This window comes from Psammomys obesus, unplaced genomic scaffold, assembly GCF_907164565.1.
Source record: "Psammomys obesus unplaced genomic scaffold, mPsaObe1.curated_primary_1811, whole genome shotgun sequence".
Lineage (NCBI taxonomy): Eukaryota > Metazoa > Chordata > Mammalia > Rodentia > Muridae > Psammomys > Psammomys obesus.
In genome coordinates, this window is record NW_026585626.1 from 14,852,911 (window position 1) to 14,876,511 (window position 23,601).

At 45.2% G+C, this 23,601-nt stretch overlaps 1 protein-coding gene across 1 annotated transcript in view; it reads left to right on the forward strand.

The window, feature by feature from the left end:
* Sh3rf3 (SH3 domain containing ring finger 3) overlaps window positions 1-22,279 on the forward strand; it is a 314,216-nt gene extending 291,937 nt beyond the window's left edge. The window contains exons 12-13 of the mRNA XM_055614838.1: window positions 12,363-12,697; window positions 19,468-22,279. Of these exons, the coding sequence (XP_055470813.1) occupies window positions 12,363-12,697; window positions 19,468-19,636 (504 nt within the window). The 3' untranslated portion in view covers window positions 19,637-22,279. The remainder of the gene's footprint in view (window positions 1-12,362; window positions 12,698-19,467) is intronic.
* Window positions 22,280-23,601: the final 1,322 nt, after the last annotated feature.

Sequence of the window (23,601 nt, forward strand, 5' to 3'; positions counted from 1 at the left end):
GAGAAACCTCTACATTGATTTCCAAAGTAGTTGCACAGATTTGCATTCCTACCAGCAATGGAGGAGTGTTCTTTCTTCACATCATTGCCAGCATGTGCTGTCACTTGAGTTTTTGATCTTAGCCATTCTGATGGGTTTTGATTTGCATTTCCTTGATGACTAAGGACACTGAGCATTTTTTGTTTCTCTCCCATTCAGTATTCCTCTGTTGAGAATTCTGTTTAGCTCTGTACCCCATTTTTAATTATTTGATTTTTGGTGTGTTTTTTGAATTCTTTATATATTTTAGATATTCAGCCTCTGTTGGATATAGGGTTGGTAAAGATCTTTTTCCAGTCTGTAGGCTGTCATTTTGTTCTGTTAACAATGTCCTCTGCTTTTCAGTTTCAGGAGGCCCATTTATTAATTGTTGATCTTAGAGCCTAAGCTGTTGATGTTCTGTTCAGGAAATTGTCTCCTGTGTCAGAGTTCAAGGTTCTACAGAGGATGTTTAATTCTCATTCAGAAGGACAAATAGAATATACATAAGAAAGGGATGAAGAGAGGGAACAGGACAGGAGCCTACCATGGATGTCTTCTGTATGACTCCATTCAGTGGGGGATTGAAGCAGATGCCAAACTTTAGGCAGAACACAGGGAGTCTTATGGAAGGGTGGTGGATAGAAGGACCAAGGGAGGACAGGAGTGCCACAAGGAAACCAACAAAAGCAACAATTCTGGGCCCAGGGGCCTTGTAGAGACTGATGCAACCAACCAAGGACCATGCATGGAGAGGACCTAGAACTCCTGCTCAGATGTAGACAATGGCAGCTCAGGATTCGTGTGGGTTTCCTAGTAAGGGGAACAGGGGCTGCCTCCGTCATGAACTCAGCTGCCTGCTCTTTGATCACTTGTGATGCAGCCTTACCAAACCACAGAAGAAGAGGATCCAAGCAGTCCTGATGAGACTTGATAAGCTAGGGGCAGATGACAGGGGAAGAGAAGTCCCCCTTTCAGTGGACTAAGAGAAAGGAATGGGAGAAGGAAGGAGGGAGAGTGGGACAGAGAGGAGTTGAGGAAGGGGCCTACACTCGGTATATAAATAAATTGTAAAAAAAATAAATAAGATATCCATTCAACTACAGTCCTCTGCTCTCCCAGCTGAGCTATCAAAGGGAGGCACAGAGCTGTGAGTGGATCTTTAAGCACACTGCAGTGGACACACTGCGGCATGAACTTTTCTGGAGAACTCAAAGGTGCTAGATCCCTGATGCAAAGAGAAGCATTTCTCATGTTCTTCATTCTAGTTTATGTTTTCATTCAAAATCTTTAGGTTAAGTTTAAGGATTTAAAATTTTTTTAATTTATTTTTTATTTAATACAATTCACTTTGTATCCCAGCTATAGCCCCCTCTCTCCCTCTTCTCCCATGCCCCTCCCCAGTCCACTGATAGTCCTATTGGCAGTTCAGACTTCTTGTGGGCTCCCTAGTAAAAGGAGCAGGGGTTATCACTGACATGGTCTCTTGTTACCTGCTCTTTGATCACTTCCCCCTGGCAGCACTGCCTTGCCAGGCCACAGAGAAAAAGGATCCAGGCAGCCCTCAGGTGTAGTGAGGCCCTGAGCCTGTGTCACAGCTTCATGCAAAGGTATGTCAGTATCAGGGCAGAGCACAGAGGGCATGAGAAACATGTCCAACCTGGTGTGGCAGAAGAACCAAGGGGATGATTAGAAAGGCAAGACAAGCAGCCACATCACAGGCAAGCCTGGGAAGAAATGGTATCCTGGTGGAGAGGTGACCTACATGTCAGTGTCCTGGGAACACCCGGTCATAGGAACAAGGACCTGATGGAAGGCTGCATCTCTTGTCTTTCATGTTCTCAGTTCCATCTCCTCACTGTATGCTCTATCTGCTGATAGCGAAGGCATGCTCAAGGTTTCCACCAATATCCCAAGTTTGAACAATACTTCTTTTTTTTTAATTTTTTAAATTTATTTATTTTTTATATTAATCACAGGTTATTTACTTTGTATCCCAGCTGTAGCCCCCTCCCTCATTCCCTCCCAATCTCACCCTCCCTCTGTCATCTTCTCCCTGCCCCTTTAGAAGTCCACTAATAGGGGAGGACCTCCTCCCCTTCCATCTGACCCTAGCTTATCAAGTCACTTCAGGCCTGGCTGAACATGACTTATTTCTTGTAGATGTTTCTGGCAGCACTCCCAACCATAGGCTGGGAGCTGTGGTCTTTATTCAGGTTTGAGACTTCTGGGACATCCTCTGCAACTGATTCAGACTGGGTCATTTCAAAGACTTAGAGAATATTCTTTTCTCTTAGAAGTTTCTAAAAGATCATAGATAAAGGCCAGCTTTTGGGTCTTGTTTGTCTTACGCTCTTTTCAATGATAATGACAAATTTATTTTAAAACAATTCTTTGGTATACATATAATTTTACCATTTATTAGGAGAAAAGCAAATTTTCCCACTAATCAAATGGATCTCTTTTTAAATTTTTATCATTGTATGTATGTGGGTGTTCTCCCTGCATGTAATGTCTGTGCACTACCTGTGAGCCTGGTATCTATGGAGGTCCGAAGAGGGCACTGGATCCTTTGGAGGTGGAGTTAAGGGCTGTGACTGCTATATGAGTGCTGGTCCTCTGTAAGAGCACCAAGCATTCTTACTGCTGACCTATCTCTCCAGTCCTTGCTTGGTTTTGTTATTGATGTATTGCCTTATATAAATTAGTAAATCTTGTCTGAATGTTTGATACAGCATGATGTAAAGCAGCAACATCAACATTTTTTAAAGAGTTATTTAGCTGTTTACATCCTTTTGTGGTGACTAAACTAGGCATGCTGCAGCTAAGGGTATGTGACTCGGTGGTGGAGTACTTGCCTAGCATGTGGGAGGTCCTAGGTTCAATTCCTAGCTAGAATAATTTGAATTACAAAAAACTTGATTGGAATTAAGAAATGCTGAGGGAATTAATGAAGCATTCCTCTACATATCCTGTAATCTTATTTTCAGATAGTCAAATGATTAAGTCTCTGACCTAATAAAAGGATTTATTCCTGAATAGATTCCTAATGTGGTAGCATCATTGAGAGGCCTGGAAAGGCAGGTGAGACATAGCTGGCGGAAGTAGGTTACTGGGGGCATGCTAAGGCTTTATGTCATTCTGGGCCCTTCTGTAGTTCTCTGTTCTCTGCTTTTTAATCCACCAAGGAATAAAGGGCAGTGTTCACCACAGCCCCTGCTGCCATGATGTTCTGCTCAAGCAGTGATGAAATTGTTAAATTTCAAACATGGAAGGCAAACCAGTCCTTCTCCTGAGTTGTTTCTCAGGTGTTTTGGTCATAGCTGCTTAAAATAAGACAGCAGAAAGATACCAACCCTGTGAAAACTGAAATAAGCTAAGTGCACTGTATTTCCTATCATCAGGCTTGTGATAATAGAAATAGGTGTGGCCAGAGGCACCAGATGCCTGACGAAATGCCCTGGCTTACATCACCAAAGCTCCTGTACTGAGAGTGGGCTGGAGCTGGCTTCCTGCTGGCTGGCTGTATGTCATGAAGTTTCCTTTCAGTGTGGAAAGAGCTGCTCTGTGTGTGGAGCCTCAGGGCGTGGGATGTGTGCAGTGCCAAAAGGTTTGTGACTGAGCAGTTAAGCTGTTGTTTCACAGGCATTAAAACGCTGTTGGGAATCTGTGTGTTACTACCTCACAGCCCTGTCTGCTGCAAACTGGACCGGTGTGGGATGCCTGTTGCTCACTGAATACCTGCTACAGATAAAGACCCATGTGCTGACAGCATGGTCCTGACTGTGATGATACTGGTGGTTAGGTCTTGGGGAGTGTTGCTCTCAAAAGGGACTAGTGTGGTTCTTGAGGGACCCTGGCTGGCTCCCACAAGTCAATACAAAAGAGTAACTTGTCCCCTAAAAGTCTTTCTGGATTTCTGTCTGACAATGTGCTTCTTCCCCTCACACATGCAGCCATCATGATGATCAACCATGAGGCCCTCTACAGGGCCAGAACTGATAGGCCCACCTACTTCCAGCCTCTAACACTGTGCGCTTATTATTATACATAGGTCTCAGGGCAAGTCACTCGAACCATAGCACCATACTTAAAGTTTTGACTCAGCAAATCCAAGTTGTACAGCATTGTAGTTCACCAGTCCATGCCTACTGCGTACAATATCAAACCCTCCCTTCACCCTGTAGGGCTCACTATATGAGCCACAGGCTGGGTGAACAGCTCAGTGGGTAAAGGGCTTGCTAAGCAACCTTGAGAACCTGAGTTCTCAGGATCCTGTGCTTACAGAAGGAAAAACAGGCACAGTAACTCCAGTGCTAAGAGCTGGAGATGAGAAGATCCTGGTGGCCACTCAGGCAGGCAGTCTAGCCAATCAGTGAGCTCCAGGGTCAGCCTTGTCTCCGTGTCTAAGGTGAAGACCCATAGAGGACACATCTGATGTCAACCTCAGACTGACACAAATGCACACTGGTGCATTATGGATGCGTGTGCACACAGTCACACCCACACCCATATACAGCAAAAGAAGAAGGCAAAATAAAATCCAGGGAGCTGATATGTGGCCAATACTTGGAAAATAGGGTGCACGCAAGCATTGCCAGTGTGACCTTTCTGTTTAAATAATCATATATCCAGTTTATATGCAAGGGACTCAAGGATAAGAGTAGGTAAGTAACTAATCTGATGTCAGCCAACCAATGAATGACATGGACATCCAGTTCCATTCCACTCCCAAGCTACTGCAGCGTCCTGTGCATCTCACAGGCCACAGCCCTGTCATGGCTTATCTTCCTGAGGCCCCTCAGGGGGAGCTCTTTAAGGGCTCCTCCATGCCTTGCCAGGCTTGGCTGACCCTGCAGACCCAGGCTGAAGAGAAGGCAGTATTCATTTTCCTCTTTGTTCTAGTTCTGAGTCCAGCTAACTGTACAGATCACTGTGTGTGTGTAGTTTATTTTTACTTTATGGTGTGAGTGTTTTGCCTACATTTGCCTAAGTACACCACCAGCATGCAGTGAAGAGGAGGCCCAAAAGGGCTGCTCATATTCCCTGGAACTTGAGTTGCAGGTAGAGGTGAGCCTCCATGTGAGTGACTGGAACCAAACCTGTGTCCTCTGCAAGAGCAGCAAACACTCTTAACTGCTGAGCCATCTCTCTACCAGAGTTCTTTTCTGAAGGAACACCTGCCTGTGCGCTGATCTTTGTACTCCCTAAGGTACCCGAGACCACACAGCAGACAGCAAGCCACTGAGCCAAGACTTCACTGAGCAAAGCAATCTAAGCAATGCAAGCAGAGCTTCCAGCCCAGAAAAACTGGAGACTAGTTCTGTTGCAATTGCTCTCTGCTGCCCACATTCCCCACCTATTTTTACGAACCATTATTTTTTCCTCTTCTGTCTTTTGCCAGGGCAATATTTTTGAATGTGTGTTTTAATGTTTAAAATACCCGGTAGCTTACTTATTCAACCTTTCCGTCTCTTTTAATTAGCTTGTTAACTTCTGTCTCTTTATCCATTATAGATACTCTATTTCCCTGCCCTCTCAGAAAAATGCATTGAATATTTATACTGTTATAAACCTTCTCTGCCTTCTAGCAACTGTGTTTTCATGCAGAACAAGAACTATGCTCTTTCTCCATTAAAATTTTAGCAGGGCATAACTTTTAATTACCCTTTCCCCAACCCCATCTCCAACAGGAAGGTTTCCAGACATACAGTAATCATCACCAAGCTTCCAAGTGGAGCGTTGTGCCTCAGAGCCAGACTCAGGAAAAGATAAGGACACCATGTCTCTGTTGCCCTTGTATCTTCTCAAGGCTTCTTAGAGCCTCCAGCTTTGTATCACCTCCCCATTCATCAGGTTTCTGATGGCTGCTCCCATGGCTAACCAAGAATAACGTATTCTCTCTTCTGTACGCTAGACTTCTCCTGCCAGCATTGGCCACCTGTCCTTCCTAAGGCCTGAAGGTTGAGGTGGCACCTGATAGGTCCCTTCCCTGTCTCTAAGTACTTCTTTCCCATTTTGTCTGCTGAGTCTAAGTGTTGAGCTATTCAGCAGACTTAGGATGGAGTTGGCCTAAAGTCAGTCAGGAACTCCTAGCCACATGGGCAGGGAGCAAGGTTTTGTGTCAGCCACCTAGTCAGTTTCTAGTTCTGTGTCCTCAACCAATTGTTTCTATATCATCTTCCCTCTAAGCCAGTGGTTCTTGACCTATGGGTCGCAACCCCTTTGACAAATGGCTATTTCCAAAAATATTTACATTAAGTTCATAACAGTAGCAAAATTACAGTTACAAAGTGGCAACTTATGGTTGGAGGTCACCACAACATGAGGAACTGTGTTAAAGTGTCATGGCATTAGGGCTGAGAATGACTGTTCTAAGCCGTCAGCCACCCTGTGACCATCCCTGTCACCGTATCTCCACTGTTTGCTCAGCTCTTCAGAAGCATTGCAACTACTACATTGACTCCTTCAGACTCTGCCTTCCTTCTGTCTCCACAACTTCACCACCATTGTAGCATCATTGTCAGCCTTTGAGGTACCAGTTGTGCCAACCCCTTCCTTCTCACTACATGTCACCAAGCCCCTCACCAGGTACCATCAGAATGCAAGCATCCAGTTTTTAGATCTGCTTGTTCCACAGCTTCTGACCCTGGACCACCCTTTCATTATCTCCATACCAGCCTAGCTCTCTGCCCACTTCCTCTACCAGTTGCCCCAACTCCTGCTCGTTTATTTATGCAATAATAAAACATTTGTTTATTGTAAACATTTATAATAACACATTTGTTATATAAATAAATGTTCTTTCTGGTTCATACCTGTTACCACCATGTTCACAGTAGCAGGTTGTAAATCACCCCCCTTCACATTTCCCCTTAAGTGAAAAGGTGGCACATGCTCAGAACACATCACTGGGCCATCCTACTTCCAACCCTTCCTACCCTGGGATTTGACATCAGCAGCCTGGAGTGTGGAGGCTTGTTTCTGGGCTTCCTGAATAATCTGCAGGTCCTCAGAAGTAACCAAGGTCAAAACACAATCTGAATCTATTTCACCTTAGACCACTCTTAGGTCTCAGCTCACAGAAATGTCTTTGAATGCACCTGGCAGAATGAAAAGGAATGATTGTGCTTGGTTGCTTATTCTTAGAGCTATAGGCATAGATTATCATTGTTGTTTTTTCAAAGATTTGTTATTTATACAGTTTTCTGCCTGCATGCCAGAAGAGGCACCAGATCTCAGTATAGATGGTTACGAGCCACCATGTGGTTGCTGGGAATTGAGCTCTGGACCTCTGGAAGAACAGTCAGTGTTCTTAACCTCTGAGCCATCTATCCAGCCCCATCATCACCATTATTAGAGACTGTATGATCATGAGCCTGTACCTATGGTTTGCGACTCTGCAGACTGAGTCTGAGCTACCTGGAGAACCTGCCTGTGTGGCAGGGAAGAGCCCTGATTGACTCGGGCCAAACCCCACTCATTAGCTTGACTGACACAGCGCACAGAATGTGAAAAAAGCAAAAGGGGGTAAGGAAATGTCCAGATGCCATCTCAGTCTACAGGCCATTCAGAAGTGTTTTGTAGCTGTCTGCCTCCTGCTACACTCAGCCGCCCAAGTGCTTGGTATGTGCTAAGATGATGCAAGCTAAAGAACTACTACAAAAGAACTCATATAGCACATATATTTGAGGGGGATGGTGTCCTGTCACCTCCGTTAGCGTGGGCTAATAATAGCTCAGTAGTTAACATAGTTACAAAAGTGACACCACCTTCTGGCCTCCAAGGGCATGGACATGTGGTGTCTTCTAAAGAAAGGAGCTAAATGAATGAATTTTAGTGAAATGCATAGTGTTCCTGAAAAGTTTAATACTAGTATTTACACATCAGATACTATCTTACGTAACAATTTTCTATAATTTGATTGACCCTTTAGCAATGAGTCTTTAAGTTTTAAATGTCTTTGTCCTTTCACTGCATTTTATATAGTTACATCATAAAACAAAGGCTTCAATCTTAATCATATTCTAAAATAATATTTTACCATTTGTATATCTTACAGTACAGTACGAATAAATATCGAAACTCTTTTTCTGAATTGCTTGGGGTAAGCCTGGGGGCTTACACATCAGCCAACTGTACCTGCACCATATCCCCAGCCCCCACCCCAGTCTCTTCTTAATGCTGGAGATCTAAGTGATTCTTTTATCATTTTAATTTGTTATTTTTATGTCTGGTGTATGTCAGATCCTCTGGAACTGAGGTTCTGCGTGGTGGAGGCGCCCTATGGGTGTGGGGACTGAACAGAGGCCTGCTGACCCGTCTCTCCAGTCTAGGTGCCAATGGCTTAAGAGGGTGTGCATGTGCAAGGGTAAGCATGTATGCAGTGTTTTCTCAGGAGCTCCCGTTTCTCTCCCTCCCAAGGCTTTAGCTCAGTAGTTCCCAACCTTCTTAATGCTGCAACCCTTTAGTACAGTTCCTCATGTTGTGACTCCAACCATAATTTTCATTGCTACTTCATAACTGTAATTCTGCTACTGTTATGAATCATAATATAAATATCTGATGTACAGGCTGCTCTTGTAAAAGGGTCATTAAGACCCTCAGAGGGGTCGTGGCCCACAGGTTGAGATCCACTGCTCTAGAGGGGGTGATTTTTTTCTCATGTGTACATCTTGACAGTATGATCTTCTGACTATACCTCCAGAGGGAGACCCCAGCCTGGCCCAGTTCATTCCCCTCCAGCCCTTTGCCCAGCTGGACTGTTTGGTCTCCTCTAAGTGGCTTTGACCACACAGACAGACCACTGGGATAAGTAATATAATTCTAGAAGGGATCAGGTGGATCCCAAGAATCAGGAATGACTGTGATGGAGACATCTAATTCTCATCTTGCCAGGCTCATTTACTCACTGTCCAGAAGAAAAACTGCAGTCTACCCTTTTGAAACATAAACCTTAGTCCAGACCACTCCTGTGAAATGTCATCTCCCATATGATACTTTTCGTCCTGAGTCATCAATCTGTTCTCACCACATACAGCAAAGTGTCTCTTAGTTAGTTCTTATCTGTGTCATATGTGATGGCTCCCAGGGAAGTGCTTAGAACATCTGCCACCATATTCCATGAATTGCACAGGCGTGATGGCTGCTATTCAGAGGGATTCCACAGAGAAGGGATTACTACAGGCTGCAGGCACTGGCAGAATTTCACTCCAGAAGGCAAACATTTTAGAGAAATTTCTGCATTCAGGATACCAGCGTTTGTTCAGTTAAATTTGGAAAATTGTGAGTCACATTTAACTGAGGAGTTACCCACACATTTGGCCACGCTGTCCCTTTCCAACATATACCATTAAAGCTGGACCTTATCACCAATAATCACAGTGGTGTGGGGTGAGGCAGGAGGGACCGGTTGCTGTCACTGCACATTACACCAAGGCGCTCAGGCCAGAGTGCCTTGTGTGTTCTCTGTTCCGGCATTCTAAGAACGCTAATGCTGAACTGAGTTCATCATGTACACAAGTCGTGAGTGCCTGCTATGTATGCTCTGGGCACTGTATTAGCCCCAAGATGCTGTGGTGAACAAAATTAAATAGCCCCATACTTCCAAAGCATGTATTCCAAGGGATAGTTGGAAAAGGAATGGATGAATGGTAACCCAATGGGAGAAGAAACAAAGATGGCTGAGAGCAGGAGAGGAGGATAAACAGTGGGGATTTTGCTGAATACTGACTTTCTCTTGCCTCACTGGGAATAAAGGAGGGGCACACCTTCAGAGTAAGTGACAGACTTAGGCTAGACATCTGGATGGTCCCTGCTTCCTTCCCCATATCATGGGCCTGCTGTCTGTCTGTTGTAGGAATGTTGGAGGCTGTGTGCTGATGTGCTAGGGCACTAAGCAGCATAACTGGACCACTCACACTGACTCAGACTTTGCCCCCTGTCCTCTCCGGGCAAAAGTACCGTATTAGGAAGCTCTGTTCTCCTTTTGGGGAGCCCACCCCCTCCTCAGACTCCGAGTCCTTCCGTGGCCGGGGCTAGCTATCTCAATTGCTACATTCCCTCTACCCTTCATCTTCATTGCACTTTTCAGTGATTGTTCTTGAGGACACTGCCCTCTACACCAGGATGGTGTATAACAAACTTAGCAACACTACTCCTTAGCTCATCAGCCAGCATGGCGAATGCTCCAACTAAGCATCCATATAACCAATGACTTAAAGATTCATTTTTCACACCGTTCCCACAATGCACGCGAAATTTAGGCAAAGTTCTTGGAGGAAGCTAGGCCCTGTGGCTACAGAAGCAGTCACGCATTAAGGGCCCCAGCCCTACTATGGCACTGACATGGGTAGGAAGAAAGGAAGAAAAAGCCAGCTCAGGGAGTCCTGGGCCATGTAGGAAGAGTGTATTATAGAGTAGCAACTGGTTGGAGGTTGCCTTTGTGTGATGTCCCTGTCCTCTAAGTAGGGGGATCCTGAGACTTCCATGACTGTATCCAAACAGAAATTAAAAAACAGCTCTCAACTTAAAGAGAATGAGAGTTTATTCTGGGGCCATTTTGAGTGACTATGCCCAGGAACACATATTGAGGCTACTCTAAAGTCCATGCTCCAGTGTAGAAGCAATTTCATGAAGTTTTATAATCCTATAGAGCAAAGCAAGTCGTAAATCAATGTTTAAAATACTTTAGTATGTGAAAGAGGTGACTACAGCACACGGGAAAAGCTTTTCTATAGGCCTAAGATGCTATCTCATGACGTTGTTAGCCTTTGGGTTTGTGGACACTAGTTGTCTGTGAAGTTAATAGATTCTGAGAGTTTGTGTCCTTTAGTCACAGGATGTTAGTTCTGATACCAAGGTAGGCAAGGAATAGCTGTTATGGATGTTTCTGCTAGCGCAAGACAAGGTAATTATCACTTATGCTAGCCTTTGGGCCTGCTACATTACAGTGTCTCCATAACTTGAAGTTGTTATCAGTCTCTGGAGACACAGCTTCTTTCCAGCTCTTGTTTGCAATATTCTGTAGCTTCTCAAATCGCCTACCATGACTGTGCAGACCTCAGAGGGTTGCTCAAGGGCCCCCTGGGTGTAGTTTCTTGGCCCTCCGGCTGCTGAAGGGCAAGATTAATCACTGCCCAGGTAGCCACCCTGACAACAAAGCACCCCAAAGATACAGCACATCAGCAAAGCCAGAAACCTGCAAATAATCATGCCTCAGTTACGACCAAAATATACACCTGTGACATGGCGCCTTGAGACTTAAAATTATACATTATAAACAGTATATACAGTATATGAATACACATATACATTGCATATATGTACATTTTATATATACATACACTATTCGCTACACACATATACATGCTATACAGATTATATATACACACTATATACACATTATGCATGCTACATATACACATATACATACACACTACATATATACACATACTTTATATACATACTTCATACATGCACTATATATACACACATTTACGCACTATGTATACATTGCATACACACGACATACATATACAAATTATACAGTATACATATGCATATATACACATATACACTATATAGTTACACACACTACATATACATACTATATACACACTGTATGTATGTATATACACACACTATATATGTATATATATATGCATATATATACATTAAATAAATGTAAGTAAAAACATGGACATTGGTAGGGACAAGTGTTTCTGCCTGGCCCACAAACTCCCAAGAATATTTGACATACATACATGAACACACATACATGCTCCACTGCTGTTTGTGAGGAGAAAAGTTGAAACACTCGAGGGTTCTAAACATATTGTCCCAAAGACACATGCTGTAGCTCACCCTTGGAAGTGATACTGCATGTCTGGGTGTCCTATGTAGAATAGCTACCCTCTCAGCTGGGCTACAAGTCCTAAAGCTTTAACTCTTTAAAAATAATAGTAGGACAAGACTCCCCAGATCCCCTGTCAGGAGAGCCAGGTCACACTGTGGCCCACATGCATGAGGACGCCCTGAGGAACAGCTCCCCCTGCAGAACACAACACTCACCCAGACTGGGCTCCTCTGACACAGCTTATGAAGTCACCTGCGGGTCCTGTCATGGGAAGTCCTGTTTTGTGGGATCCCTCGCCTGCAGACTTTCCACGGGAGCTGGCCTTGTGAGACACTCCTCCCAGGTTTCAATAAAGAAAAAAAGGCCTTCAGGCTTGTCTTTGCCATCTTCCTCTGAGCAGATTTACAGGACTATCTTTAAAGGCCTGCATAAGCTGGTCCTGCTAAACACACTGACACATCTGGTTTGACTGTATATTTTTCTGCAGAAGGAGAAGAAGAGTGGGCTGCTGAAGCTGCTGGCTGGGGCATCTACCAAGAAGAAGTCACGCTCCCCCCCCTCTATATCTCCAACCCATGACCCCCACTCAACCATGGATACTTCACTGCAGGGGGCCATGGGCCCTGAAGTGTCCCCATTAACTGTCCATGGCAGGGCAGGTTCCTGCCCCATAGAGAGTGAGATGCAGGGAGCCATTGGGTTGGAACCACTGCACAGAAAAGCAGGCTCCTTGGATCTGAATTTCTCTTTGTCCCCTTCTCGGCAAGCAACTTTGTCCATGGCTTCCATCCGCCCTGAACCTAAGCCACTGCCCAGAGAGAGGTAAGGAGGTGAGGGCTTGTACTTCCATGTGCTCATTTCAGGGCTAACACCTAAGTTCTGGAGCCTTTTTGGGGACTAGGCAAAATGGAGTTTCCCTGGGATCAAGTCTACCAGATGTCCCACTTTACTCAGGCCCTGGGGTACATTTCTTATCCCTAGTCTGCCTGCTTCCTGAAGTGATCCCCGAGGAAATGTCAACCACTCAGAGAACAGGGTTCTCAACCTTTAAAGATCTGTAAGTGAACAACCCTTCCAGAGTCCCCTGTGGACTTTGGCCTCATTCACTTACCCAGAAAAGCAGTTCTTTGAACCTCAGAACACTGTAATATACTAGTGTCATGAAATGTTGCTGAAAGTTGTCTTCAAGGCTATTAGTCAGACCATCCAGAACTGCCAGTACTCATCCTTTTTTATACAAATTCAACATCAGGCTTTACAGATTTGGACACTGAGACACAGGGATGGGGCCTGCTAAGGTCACAGGCTCTGAGGGGCAAAAGACTGTCCAAGTTTTCCAGGTAGTAGAGTGTCTATGAGTGGAGCTGTGTGCTTGAGTTTTCAACTTAGAGACTGGAAGGCCCTATTGGGAATGTGAGCCCCTTAGGAGCAGTTCCCCGCAGAGCAAAGCACCTTGGTCACAGTGTGGCCCAAAGCACCCTGACTAGGCGCCACCTTGCCTACTAGTTAGAACACTGCTTAAAAAAATAAAACATAACCATATCCTGAGAGAGCAACAAAGCATTTCTGTTAGTCCTTCCACTGCTTAATCATTTGTTACTTGAGCCTGAGAACACAGCAGCTGTTCTATGTGCTAACCTCAGAGATAACACCTCCAGGTACCAGGCAGTGGGTAGACAGGGGTCTGTTTAGAGCCCGGGTCCCACAGGCTTCTTGTCTAAGGCCAGACAGTAAATACTGCTGATGCTGTGGACTCCAGGGTGTCTATTCCTGTGCAGTAGGAAGGCTGCTACAAGCCAGATGCACACGGTGGGTTGGTGTTCCAGAAAGCTCTGTGCAGTGATCAAAATTCATATTTCTTGCAGCTTTCTAATGAAAAATCTTTGGTATTATTCTTAACCATATAAAAAATGCAGTAACCTAGCTCTGTTGCCACACAGCCACAAACTGTGGTTCTAGATGCTCTTGAACTGCATCTTTGCTGTTAAATCTAGATGCATGGAAGCCAGTCTCCACAGGGCCCCAGAGGGATGCCATGAACCAGTTACTGACTTCTAATGACCAGTTAAGGTGTCCCCTGTATTGATTTGTGCAGTCACACTAATGGCGGCCAACATCCACTGTGGGCTCGGTGAAGGCTGGTACTAAAGCTTTCCCAGTTGGCATGAATTCCTGCACTGACACCAAAATAGCCAGGTGTATTCTCCATTGAACTCCCTTAAATCTTATTAATCCAGCATCCCCATTTCTTGATGAAATCACTGATGTTCTGTAAAAGCCTAAGAAACTTGCTATGGTCCCCATAGCTGGCTAGCAGCTGGATGAGAGGTTTCACCGAGAGGATTTTCTGAGCAGAGTGTCAGCTCATATATTCATGTATATATACACATATGTGAATCAGAATGTGTTATGTGAACTGAGATACTAAGAACCTAAGTTACTTGGTCCTTGAGGTTGGGCGCCTCAACAGGCAGAGCACTCAGTCCCCAAAGTAGGTACCTTACTAGTCCCAACCTTGTGTTGCAAGTCCAGAAAGTTCCCAGAGAAGCCCTGGTTCCTAGTCAAGGATGTAAGTTTGGAGACAGTGGTTCTGCAGGCACCAAAGAAGTCAGCAGCAACAAAGCAGTTCAGCAGCAAGGGGAGGGCCAAGCAAACAAGGGATGAGATGTTCTTCCTTCCAGACACCCTTCTTATCTGGGCTGCTGCCTCAAAGTGCTGGCCACAGTCAGGGTGGGCAGGCCTTCCCATGTCAATCAAGGCAATCAGGACAATTCTTCAATTGAGGCTTCCTACTCAGGTGATTTTAAATTGTGCAAAAATGATATTAAAACCAACTATCCTAGTAGTCACAGCCCATAAATGGATCAATGTCTCCACAGTAATAGAGAGAGAATGGCCATGGGCTGGCTGCCCTGTGGTATCTGGGAAGCCCAAGTGGTTAGGAACTAAAGATATGTGATCCAGCTCCAGAGGCTAGGAAAACTCCAGCTCAGGTAGGGATTCCCAGCCATGGGCCTGTGTAAGGTGCTCATTTTGCAGCTTCTGAGTTTGAACCAGCTCTTCCTGCATGTGCAGAGACCCTCCAAGTTTTGGACTTAAAAAGATCAGGCTCTAAGACTAGCCTTCGTAGACATTCACATACAGGACTCCTTCTGAAAGAAATCCCTCTGAGGATATAAAAACTTCTGAGAGCCTGGGCCTATGCTGGGACTCCTCAGTCTTCAGATCACATTCCCCGATGTCCTCAGCCCAGACAGCGGTAGAACTGACAAAAAAGCACAACTCCTACCTCAAAGGGAATACGACATGGTTCATTATGGAGCCAAAATTGAGTGGCCATGGCCTGGGAACACAGATTTAAGTCTCCCAAAATACCATGTTCCAGTGTGGAAGCAGCTTCATGAAGTTTTTATAACAGAAAAAAGAGAGTCATAAATCAAGGCAGTTTAAAAAATACATTGGCAAAAACATCAGAGGAGCCATTTGCTGCCAGGCAGAGAGATCTCAGCTGTAGGCCTTAGCCATTCCCAGATAGACTTTTAGCCCTTTGGTTAATGAGGAACCGGGTTCTGTTAGGTTAATAATTCTAAAGATTTTTATCTGTTTGTTGGGACAAGTCTGACATAGAGGTAGGCAAGAAAAGGCTCTTTAGATGGGCTAAAGAGAACCCAAAAGAAACTGTAATTAGGCTCTGGGCCTACGATATTCCAAAGACACAGTCATTGAAGTTTTAATCAGTCATCCTTTGCACACACAGCTTATTTTTTCCCAGGAATTCTCATTTATAGTAGAATAAAGAGGCCAACACCGCTGCCCCCCCCCCCCACTGTGCTGAGTATGGCCCTGGTCCACCAGCTAGGTTGTGGGTGTGAGGATAAAATATCCCTTTGCCCTTCATTTTCTTTGAACTGTCCCCAGCCTATGGCCCACAGCCACACAGATGGCTGCTGAAGGAGACCACCCTCCTCCTATCAGGTAGCTGTGCTGAGTAATGCTCAGGGGATTAAATGTCCAGAGCCTCTGACTCTGCATATTCTGGTTTAAAAAAAAAAAAAACAGGACACAACAAAATGAGTGACCAGGGACTAGTCTCTCTTCAACTATGTTCTACAAACAACTGTCACCTGCCCTAGGGGCAAAGGGTTCATGTGTCAGACACATGCCATACAAAGCTACCTGATACTAGAGGCTGGAGTAGGGGTTAGGGGGTCCTGTCAAGGACTGAGGCACAGACACCAGACAAATGTTGGTATCTGAGAAGGCAGCTGGTCCCAGAGGAGTATAGCCACTCCCACCTTCTGAATATTATAACCTCTGACACTTTACAGCAGGAAAGTCTGGCATGAATAGAGCCAAGTTCACACCCAAGTGTCTAGGCATTCCCAAGGGAACAGGGAAGGGTGGCTTTGGCCTCAGGAGAAGCCGAAGTGTGAACACTCAAAGAAAGCAGAAAGGTGTGTTAGCCCCTGAGAGGGCATGTAGGCTGGTGTCTGGACTGAAGTGGGGCCTGCCCTTGTTTGAAGGTCAGAAGGGCTCAACCCTGCTGCTGGAATAAAGTAGTTCACAAAGGACTGCTGTTTAGGGAAGGAGTGTTAGGGAGGCTAGGGCCAGCTGGGGGACTCAGCTGTGTGATGCTAAAATCTGCATAGGACATGGTAGAGCTTGTGAGGAAGAGGGCTTGAAGAAGCTCTACAGGGATTTGTGGAGGAGTAATGTTGGAGCCATGGCCACGTGTCTGTCAGGCTGTGTAGACCTCAAGACTGGGTTCTCAGAAAGGTGATGGTACAGGGGTCCAACTCTGGCCTCCTATTTAGGAAGACTTTCAGAACTTAGAACACCCTTAGCTCTTCACCTAGCTGCGGTGGCCAGCAGCAGCTCTGAGGCACTTGGCCAGCAGAAGCAGAGAAGGCACTGTTTCACTTTCTGTTGTGTTGATCTGACAACAGGACCTTAAAGCCTTGGGTGTTGTAGGTTGCCTGGGTCTCATAGAAAAGAAGTGAGGGGGAACTGGGCCTTATTAGCACCAATGATGTGACTTCAACCAGTTCAAACTGAGGCTGTACATCCTACGATTTAAAAACTGACCATTCCACTAAAGCAGCATTCAAAGCACCTTCCAGACCAAATGGAGCACCAACCCCTCCACCTGACAGGTAGTAGTTCAGGTGAGGGGCCCTGACTCTTAGATGGAGAACCTGGCCCATGGGCAGGTTATGACACAAAAGTCATAGAGCCAGAAAGCAACAAGCCAAGGTCCCAGCATTGGAGCAGCCCCCATTCCCCAGAGGCCATAGCTAACCAGGTGCCGCCAGGAGTTCACTACAGCAGACCTTTAGCTGTGAGACCAGCACAGATAAGACAGAAGGTGAGAAATAGAGAGGATATGTAGAGGTCCATCTAGAAAAATAAGACAACTATGCCTTAGACCTGTAACCAAAAGGACACCAATTTTGAATGGTCTATAGTAACTCTATATAATAATGGGCTTCATTATGACATTGCATATATATGTATATTTTGATACTTACCCTATTACATTTTTGTCTCCTCTCCTTTTCTCACTGATCCCCTTTCTCATCCCAGCTAGTCCCTCTTCTACTTTCACATTTTTTTTTTTTTGTGATTCAATAAACTTCATTATGTTGCTTATAAGCACATGGCTAAGAGGTTACTTGAAGGCACATTACTAGAAAATCTACCACGAAGAAAACATCTCTCCCTCTCCCAGCAACCATTAACTGCCTATAAATCCTTAGAGACAGACAGGTCCCTGTGAGTCGCCCCTGCATGGCAGGGTGTTGATGGGCCCAATCTTACAGGTCTTGTGCAGGTCTTAAAGCTTCTACAAGCTCAGGAGTGCCACCATCAAATTCTATTGACTCTCAATGGGTCATACACAAAAAAAGACACGGAGGGGACTTGGGAAGAGAAAGAATGTCTGTGGGAGAGAGGACAAGACAGGATGTTGGGGGAGAGAAGACCTAAAATGTACTCTGTGTATGAAGTGGTCAAAGAATAAAGACAGTCTTTAAAATGTTTGCGGGGCTACAGCAGTGTCTCGCCCAGAGGCAGCGTTCCTCAGCACTCTGCCCCAACCTCCAGCTCTTATAATCTCCCTGCCACTTCAGTGATATTCCCTGAGCCTTGGAGGGAAGATATAGCTATCTCCTTGTAGCTAAGCATTCAACGCTTATTTATTCTAATCCTTGTGACCAGTCTGAGTCCCAGTTACCACTGTCCACTGGGGGGAAATGTCTCTTTGACCCAAGATGACAACAGATTAATCTGGGGATAAACATAATATGATAATTAATTAGAATGCAATTTGATGAATACGCCATGTCATTTTAACTGTAGCTTCCTCTCCAGCCACTGGCTTTTGGCCAGGTTTACAGTGTAACATGTGAATTCCCTTCTGTGGCGCAGGCCTCAGCTCCAAGCAGGAAATACTCCACTGTAGACTTGCCACTACTGCGCCAGTTGACATGCTTTGCTTGGCCAATTGATAGTGTAGCCTGCCAGGTCCACAGCTGAGTAAGACTGCTGACCACAGCTCTCCCTGCAGCATCCTGTGTGTCCCACGACCTTGTAACACTATGAGGACTCGCCAATAGGGAAGAAACTTCCTTATCATTTACAGCTTGGTTTTACAGCCATGTTATGTCTTTAGAAATACAGTTCCATGGTTTGGTGCTGATGCCATACAACTACACTGGCAGTTGTCTGTATTGTTTTAGATGCTCAAATACCTCCCTGACCAACTGTTCAAAGGGATATTAGATAACAAATTAAAGCACCTGGAAATTTTTTAAATAATAATAAATCAAAATTTTACAAAATGTTAAAAGTATCCTTACTCTGTAAGAACTTACTTGGTGCATCTGACTCCGCAGGCCCCCCTGGGCCCAGATTTATTTGGTCTGTTAGTCTTCTGATGGAGTTCCTGTCCCCTCCAGGTCTTTCTATCCCCCTACTCTTCCATAAGACTCACTGCACTCTGCCCAAAGTTTGGCTGTGAGTCTCACTATCTGCTTCCATTCCCTGGTGGGTGGAATCTTCCAGAGAACATCATGGTAGGCTCTCATCCTGTTCCCTCTTTGACTACCATGCATGGAGAGGACCTACGTCCCCTGCTCAGATGTAGCAGATAGGCAGCTCAATCTCCATGTGGATCCCCTAGTAAGAGGTGCAGAGGCTGCCTCTGACATGGACTCTGCTGCCTGCTCCTCGATCACTTCCCCCTGTCAGGGCAACCTTGCCAGGTACAGAGGAAGAGGATGTAGGCAGTCCTGATGAGATTTAATAGCTTGGGGTCAGTTGGTGGGGAGGGTCCCCCTTTCTGAGGACCAGAGAAGAGGAAGAGGGAGGGAGAGAAGGAGGGTAGGACTGGATGAGATGAGGGAGGGGAGTCATGATCTGCATGTACAGTGAATAAATTAAAAAAATAAATAAATTTAAATAATAATAAAAAGAACTTAATCGGAGAGAAGGAGTAGGGAGCTCAGAGTGGCATATATGCTACATAGTATGCTACAGGGCATAAGAGGGACAGCCTCTCCCTGGGCTCACATGCTTGTCTTCTGTCCTCCCAGGTACCGTGTGGTGGTCTCCTACCCACCGCAGAGTGAAGCAGAGATTGAGTTGAAGGAAGGTGATATTGTCTTCGTGCACAAGAAACATGAAGATGGCTGGTTCAAGGGGACACTGCAGCGTAATGGCCGCACAGGTCTCTTCCCAGGCAGCTTTGTGGAGAGCTTCTGAAGGCCATTGCTCATGTCCAGCTCTGCTGTCCAGGGAAGGGTAACCAAGAAGACACTATGTGAGCAGAGAACACCTTATCACCTAGGTCCCAGGCCTTTCTACAGCACTGGCCAGGAACATTCTTTCTGGGGTGATGACTTGGTTGTTAAGGCAGTGTTGTCACAAGTCCTTATTGAAAATACACACACGGGCATCCTTCAAGACCATGCCATGATCTGAGTGATCAGCAGAACAAACAAAGTAACTCATGTGGACAGATGCACTACTGTGCCACCCAGCGGCTAAAGCAGTATTAGCTGTCAGTGCAAGGCTGGGAGCCCAGGAGGGTATAGAGTGCAACCATGTGCTAGGGCTGACAGCAATGAAGAGTGTCTTCCCTGGCTGCCCTGGGTATCATTCTTCTATATACCTCTGTCACCTGCCATTGAGCTCCACATCAGGGCATTCGTGGTTCAGGAGCCTCATATAAGGGCTATGAGTCTCCCAAGGTGTCCAGTGGGGTCCTGTAGGGCACTGGAACAGAATCCTCATGGCTTTGTCTCCTGTCAGGAAAATAAGGAACACCATTTGGTTTTACCACCACTGTCTTTGCATTGCTTCCTTCTTATGGTACCTTTTTAATGTACAACTCTTAGACTTTATATATTTCTAACAGGTCAGACACTGCCTATTTTTCATACATCTGGTGCTGATTTTTTGTAACACTAGAAATCACTTGGGTAAGCTTCAAGGAAAAAAGTGAGGCAACATCAAAGGAAAGGTTTTATATATTTCCCATATGAAGTTTGGAGCATATTGAGGAATTCCTATCTGTAATATCAAAATGTTGGCTGTTCCTCCCCGAGGTGAGTGGGAGAGTCTGCTGAGATGGTTACATGGAGTTGGAGAGTATCTTTCCTGGCTGTTGGAAATGGCCTAAACCACATCCTCCATCTAGGTAGGAGCAACTATGATTTAAAAACTGGAGACATAGTGAGGAATGGTATTGCCTTTTTGTGTGGCAGGGAAAACACGTACATGCACGCACACACATGCATATGCACACACACACAGTTTGACCTCAGAAGCTTCCTTCGATGCTTTAGAGAGAATGACTAAAAATAGCTTTCTTAAAACATGTCTTGCTGCCAAATGCAGCTCTTACAACAGCTCAGATCACTATCTTGCAAAGGTTTGTTTCTTTTCTCTTTTTCAAAAATAAATAATTTCCCCTAGCAGGCCAGGCAAAACTCCATCTGCTGGAAACCAAAGGTACAATGATAACGAAGTCTAATGCAGTACTTTTCAAGAGGCTGGCCTGAATGACTATCAAGAGCTGTGAATGTCACACTTTAAGAACACATTTTTTTTTCAAAAATAGCAATGTGTGAGCCTCTGTATACATTTTTATAAAACCACCCAGACCTTTGACAAGCCTTTGGTAACAGTGGCTATCACTGCTTTTCATGATAAAATAAGGATTACTTATCCTCAAAATTCCTATTTGGGGATATGGTTTAACTAGTTAAACTGCCAGGTGGCTGCCACATGGAAGCAATGATGCCCAGAAATAGTTTCCTCCCCAGATGACAAATACACTTCCTGGACAGAGAAAACTGTTCTGAGCCAAAGAGAAACTCTAGCACACGCATAGGGGTCCCTGTATGCAGGATTAGTGACAATCACAAGGCATCTCATCAGTGTCACTGCTAAACTACTTGCCCATCCAGGCACAAATGCTGTTAACCAAGAAGGTACACAGATCTACATCCAAAGTGAGACATGTTTTCACTGGAACCACAACTAACTCCAGTTTCCAGACAATAAAAGTCCCTTTTTTTTCCTCCTAACCAAGATGACTTTGAGCCAACAGAAGAGACTTAACTTGGAGCTGTTCCCCTTCCTCATGCTGGCTGCTTCATGGTACACCATAAAAAGCTGAGGGAAGCATTGGGGTATCTTTGGAAAAGATCAGCAGGACTCTCCCCTAACAAAGTCATGGGTTTACACTGGAACCACCTTGGGGAGGGAAGCAGGGCCCTGAGGCTCATTCTCAGGTGGAGCTTTTTAAAGTACACAATGGGGCTCATTGTGTACTTTGAATATTCTGTATTTTGAATATTCTCAAGCCCTTTCCCCTTAAATCATGTATTCCACAGTTAATGACAGAAGAGATCTACCTTTCCTAAGATCGTTTTCCCTTGAAGACACATGTCTTGGCTACCAAAATGAAGCCAGCACCTCATCTAGCACCTTCCGATTCTGTCCTGGCCAGCAGCATGTACTCCTGACTCATACAGTAGTAGTTGGTGGCCAGGTGATTTTCCTTACTAGGTCTCAGCCCTTCAGATTGAGAGTCACCAAGGAGACAGTCTAGCCCCCAGAGGACTGAAGGAAGAGACACAGACAAGATAGTCTGTAGTGGGGTGTAAATACAAGGCTGGGCACCCCAAAACCATTACAGTAGACTTGGAAGCCCTTGTGCTTTGCACAGCACACACACAGACACACATGCATACATGTGCCCCCAACCCCACATATGTTTTTATTATACACCAATGTCAGTGTGTAATTTTGGATGAATTGACAGTAGTGGCAAACTATGATGCCTGTGTTTCTGAGACTTTAAATAAAAATGAACGTGGAGAGCCTATGTGTCTCAAAAGTGGGAACAATGTAGCTGGGGCAGATATGTGCCCGAAAGGGGCAGGATTCAGTCCCTGGCAGGGACAGAAGTGACAGTGTTTTCTTAGTTACTGTTCTATTGCTGTGAAGAGACGCTGTGACCAAGACGGCTTCTAGAAGAAAGCATTTAATTAGGGCTTGCTTACAGTTTCAGAGGGTTAGTCCATGATCACCATGGTAGGAAGCATGGCAGCAGGCAGGCATAGAGCCAGGCTGGAGCAGAAGCTGAGAGTTCACATCTGATCTACCAGGAGACTGGATGTGGCTTTTGAAACCTCAAAGCCAACGCATGATGATAGACCTTCTCCAACAGGGCCACAGCAACCTGTCCTTCCTAAACAGTTTGCCAACTGGGAACCAAACACTCAAATATATGAGCTGAAGTGGTGGGGGCGGGACACACTCATTCAAACCATCACAAGGACACTGCCTGCAAGCCCAAGCAAGCCCTAAGACTCACATTTATACCTTCTGTTCCTTCAGGGGGACCAGGCACTAAGGAGCCCAAGTTGTAGCCAGCAATGAAGCTGAGCATGAGCTGTACCAAGCACACGTTGGATGTCCACTAGTTGGACAATAAGAAGCAGCCATAGATGCCATGGTGGCAAAGGAGTCAGCGGTGTCTTTAATTCCCTTCCAGGAGTACACGTAGACTTACTCAATCCTTGTCATCCAGCATTGCCTAGTATAGACTCTGGCAAACCTCCAGCTTTGCTCTTCTCTTTGGCCCTCAGATGCTCAAGCCAGAGTTTTTTCCTGGAGCACAGGATGAGAGGAAATAAGGAGACACTAGAAAGATGTATCTGCTCCACACCAGGCAGAGACGGAGAGCAGAGGACTACTATCTGGAAGTGTCAGAGACAGTGCATCCCTGAACCGAAGGCTTCATTGGCTTCTCCGCTGGGATGTGGTCCCACTTCACTTTTTGTTACTGTGATAAACACAACCAAAAGCAACTTGAGGAAGGGTTATTTAACTTCACATTTCCAGGTCACAGTCCTTCACTGATCAAAGTCAGAGCAGGGACTCAAGGCAGAAACTGAGGCAGGAACTAAAGCAGAGCCCACAGAAAAATGCTGCTTACTGGCTTTTGCTTCCTAAATTGCTTAACTAGCTATTTTTTTAAATTTCTTTTCTTCTTTGAGATCAGAACACAATTACATCATCTCCCCCTATCCTTTCCTTCCTCCCTCCCAATGATCCCTCCTTTTTCTCTTTCAAATTCATGGCCTCTTTTTGCATTGTTGTTATACACATGTTTAAGTTGTGTATGTATGTATCATGTATGTGTATATATATAG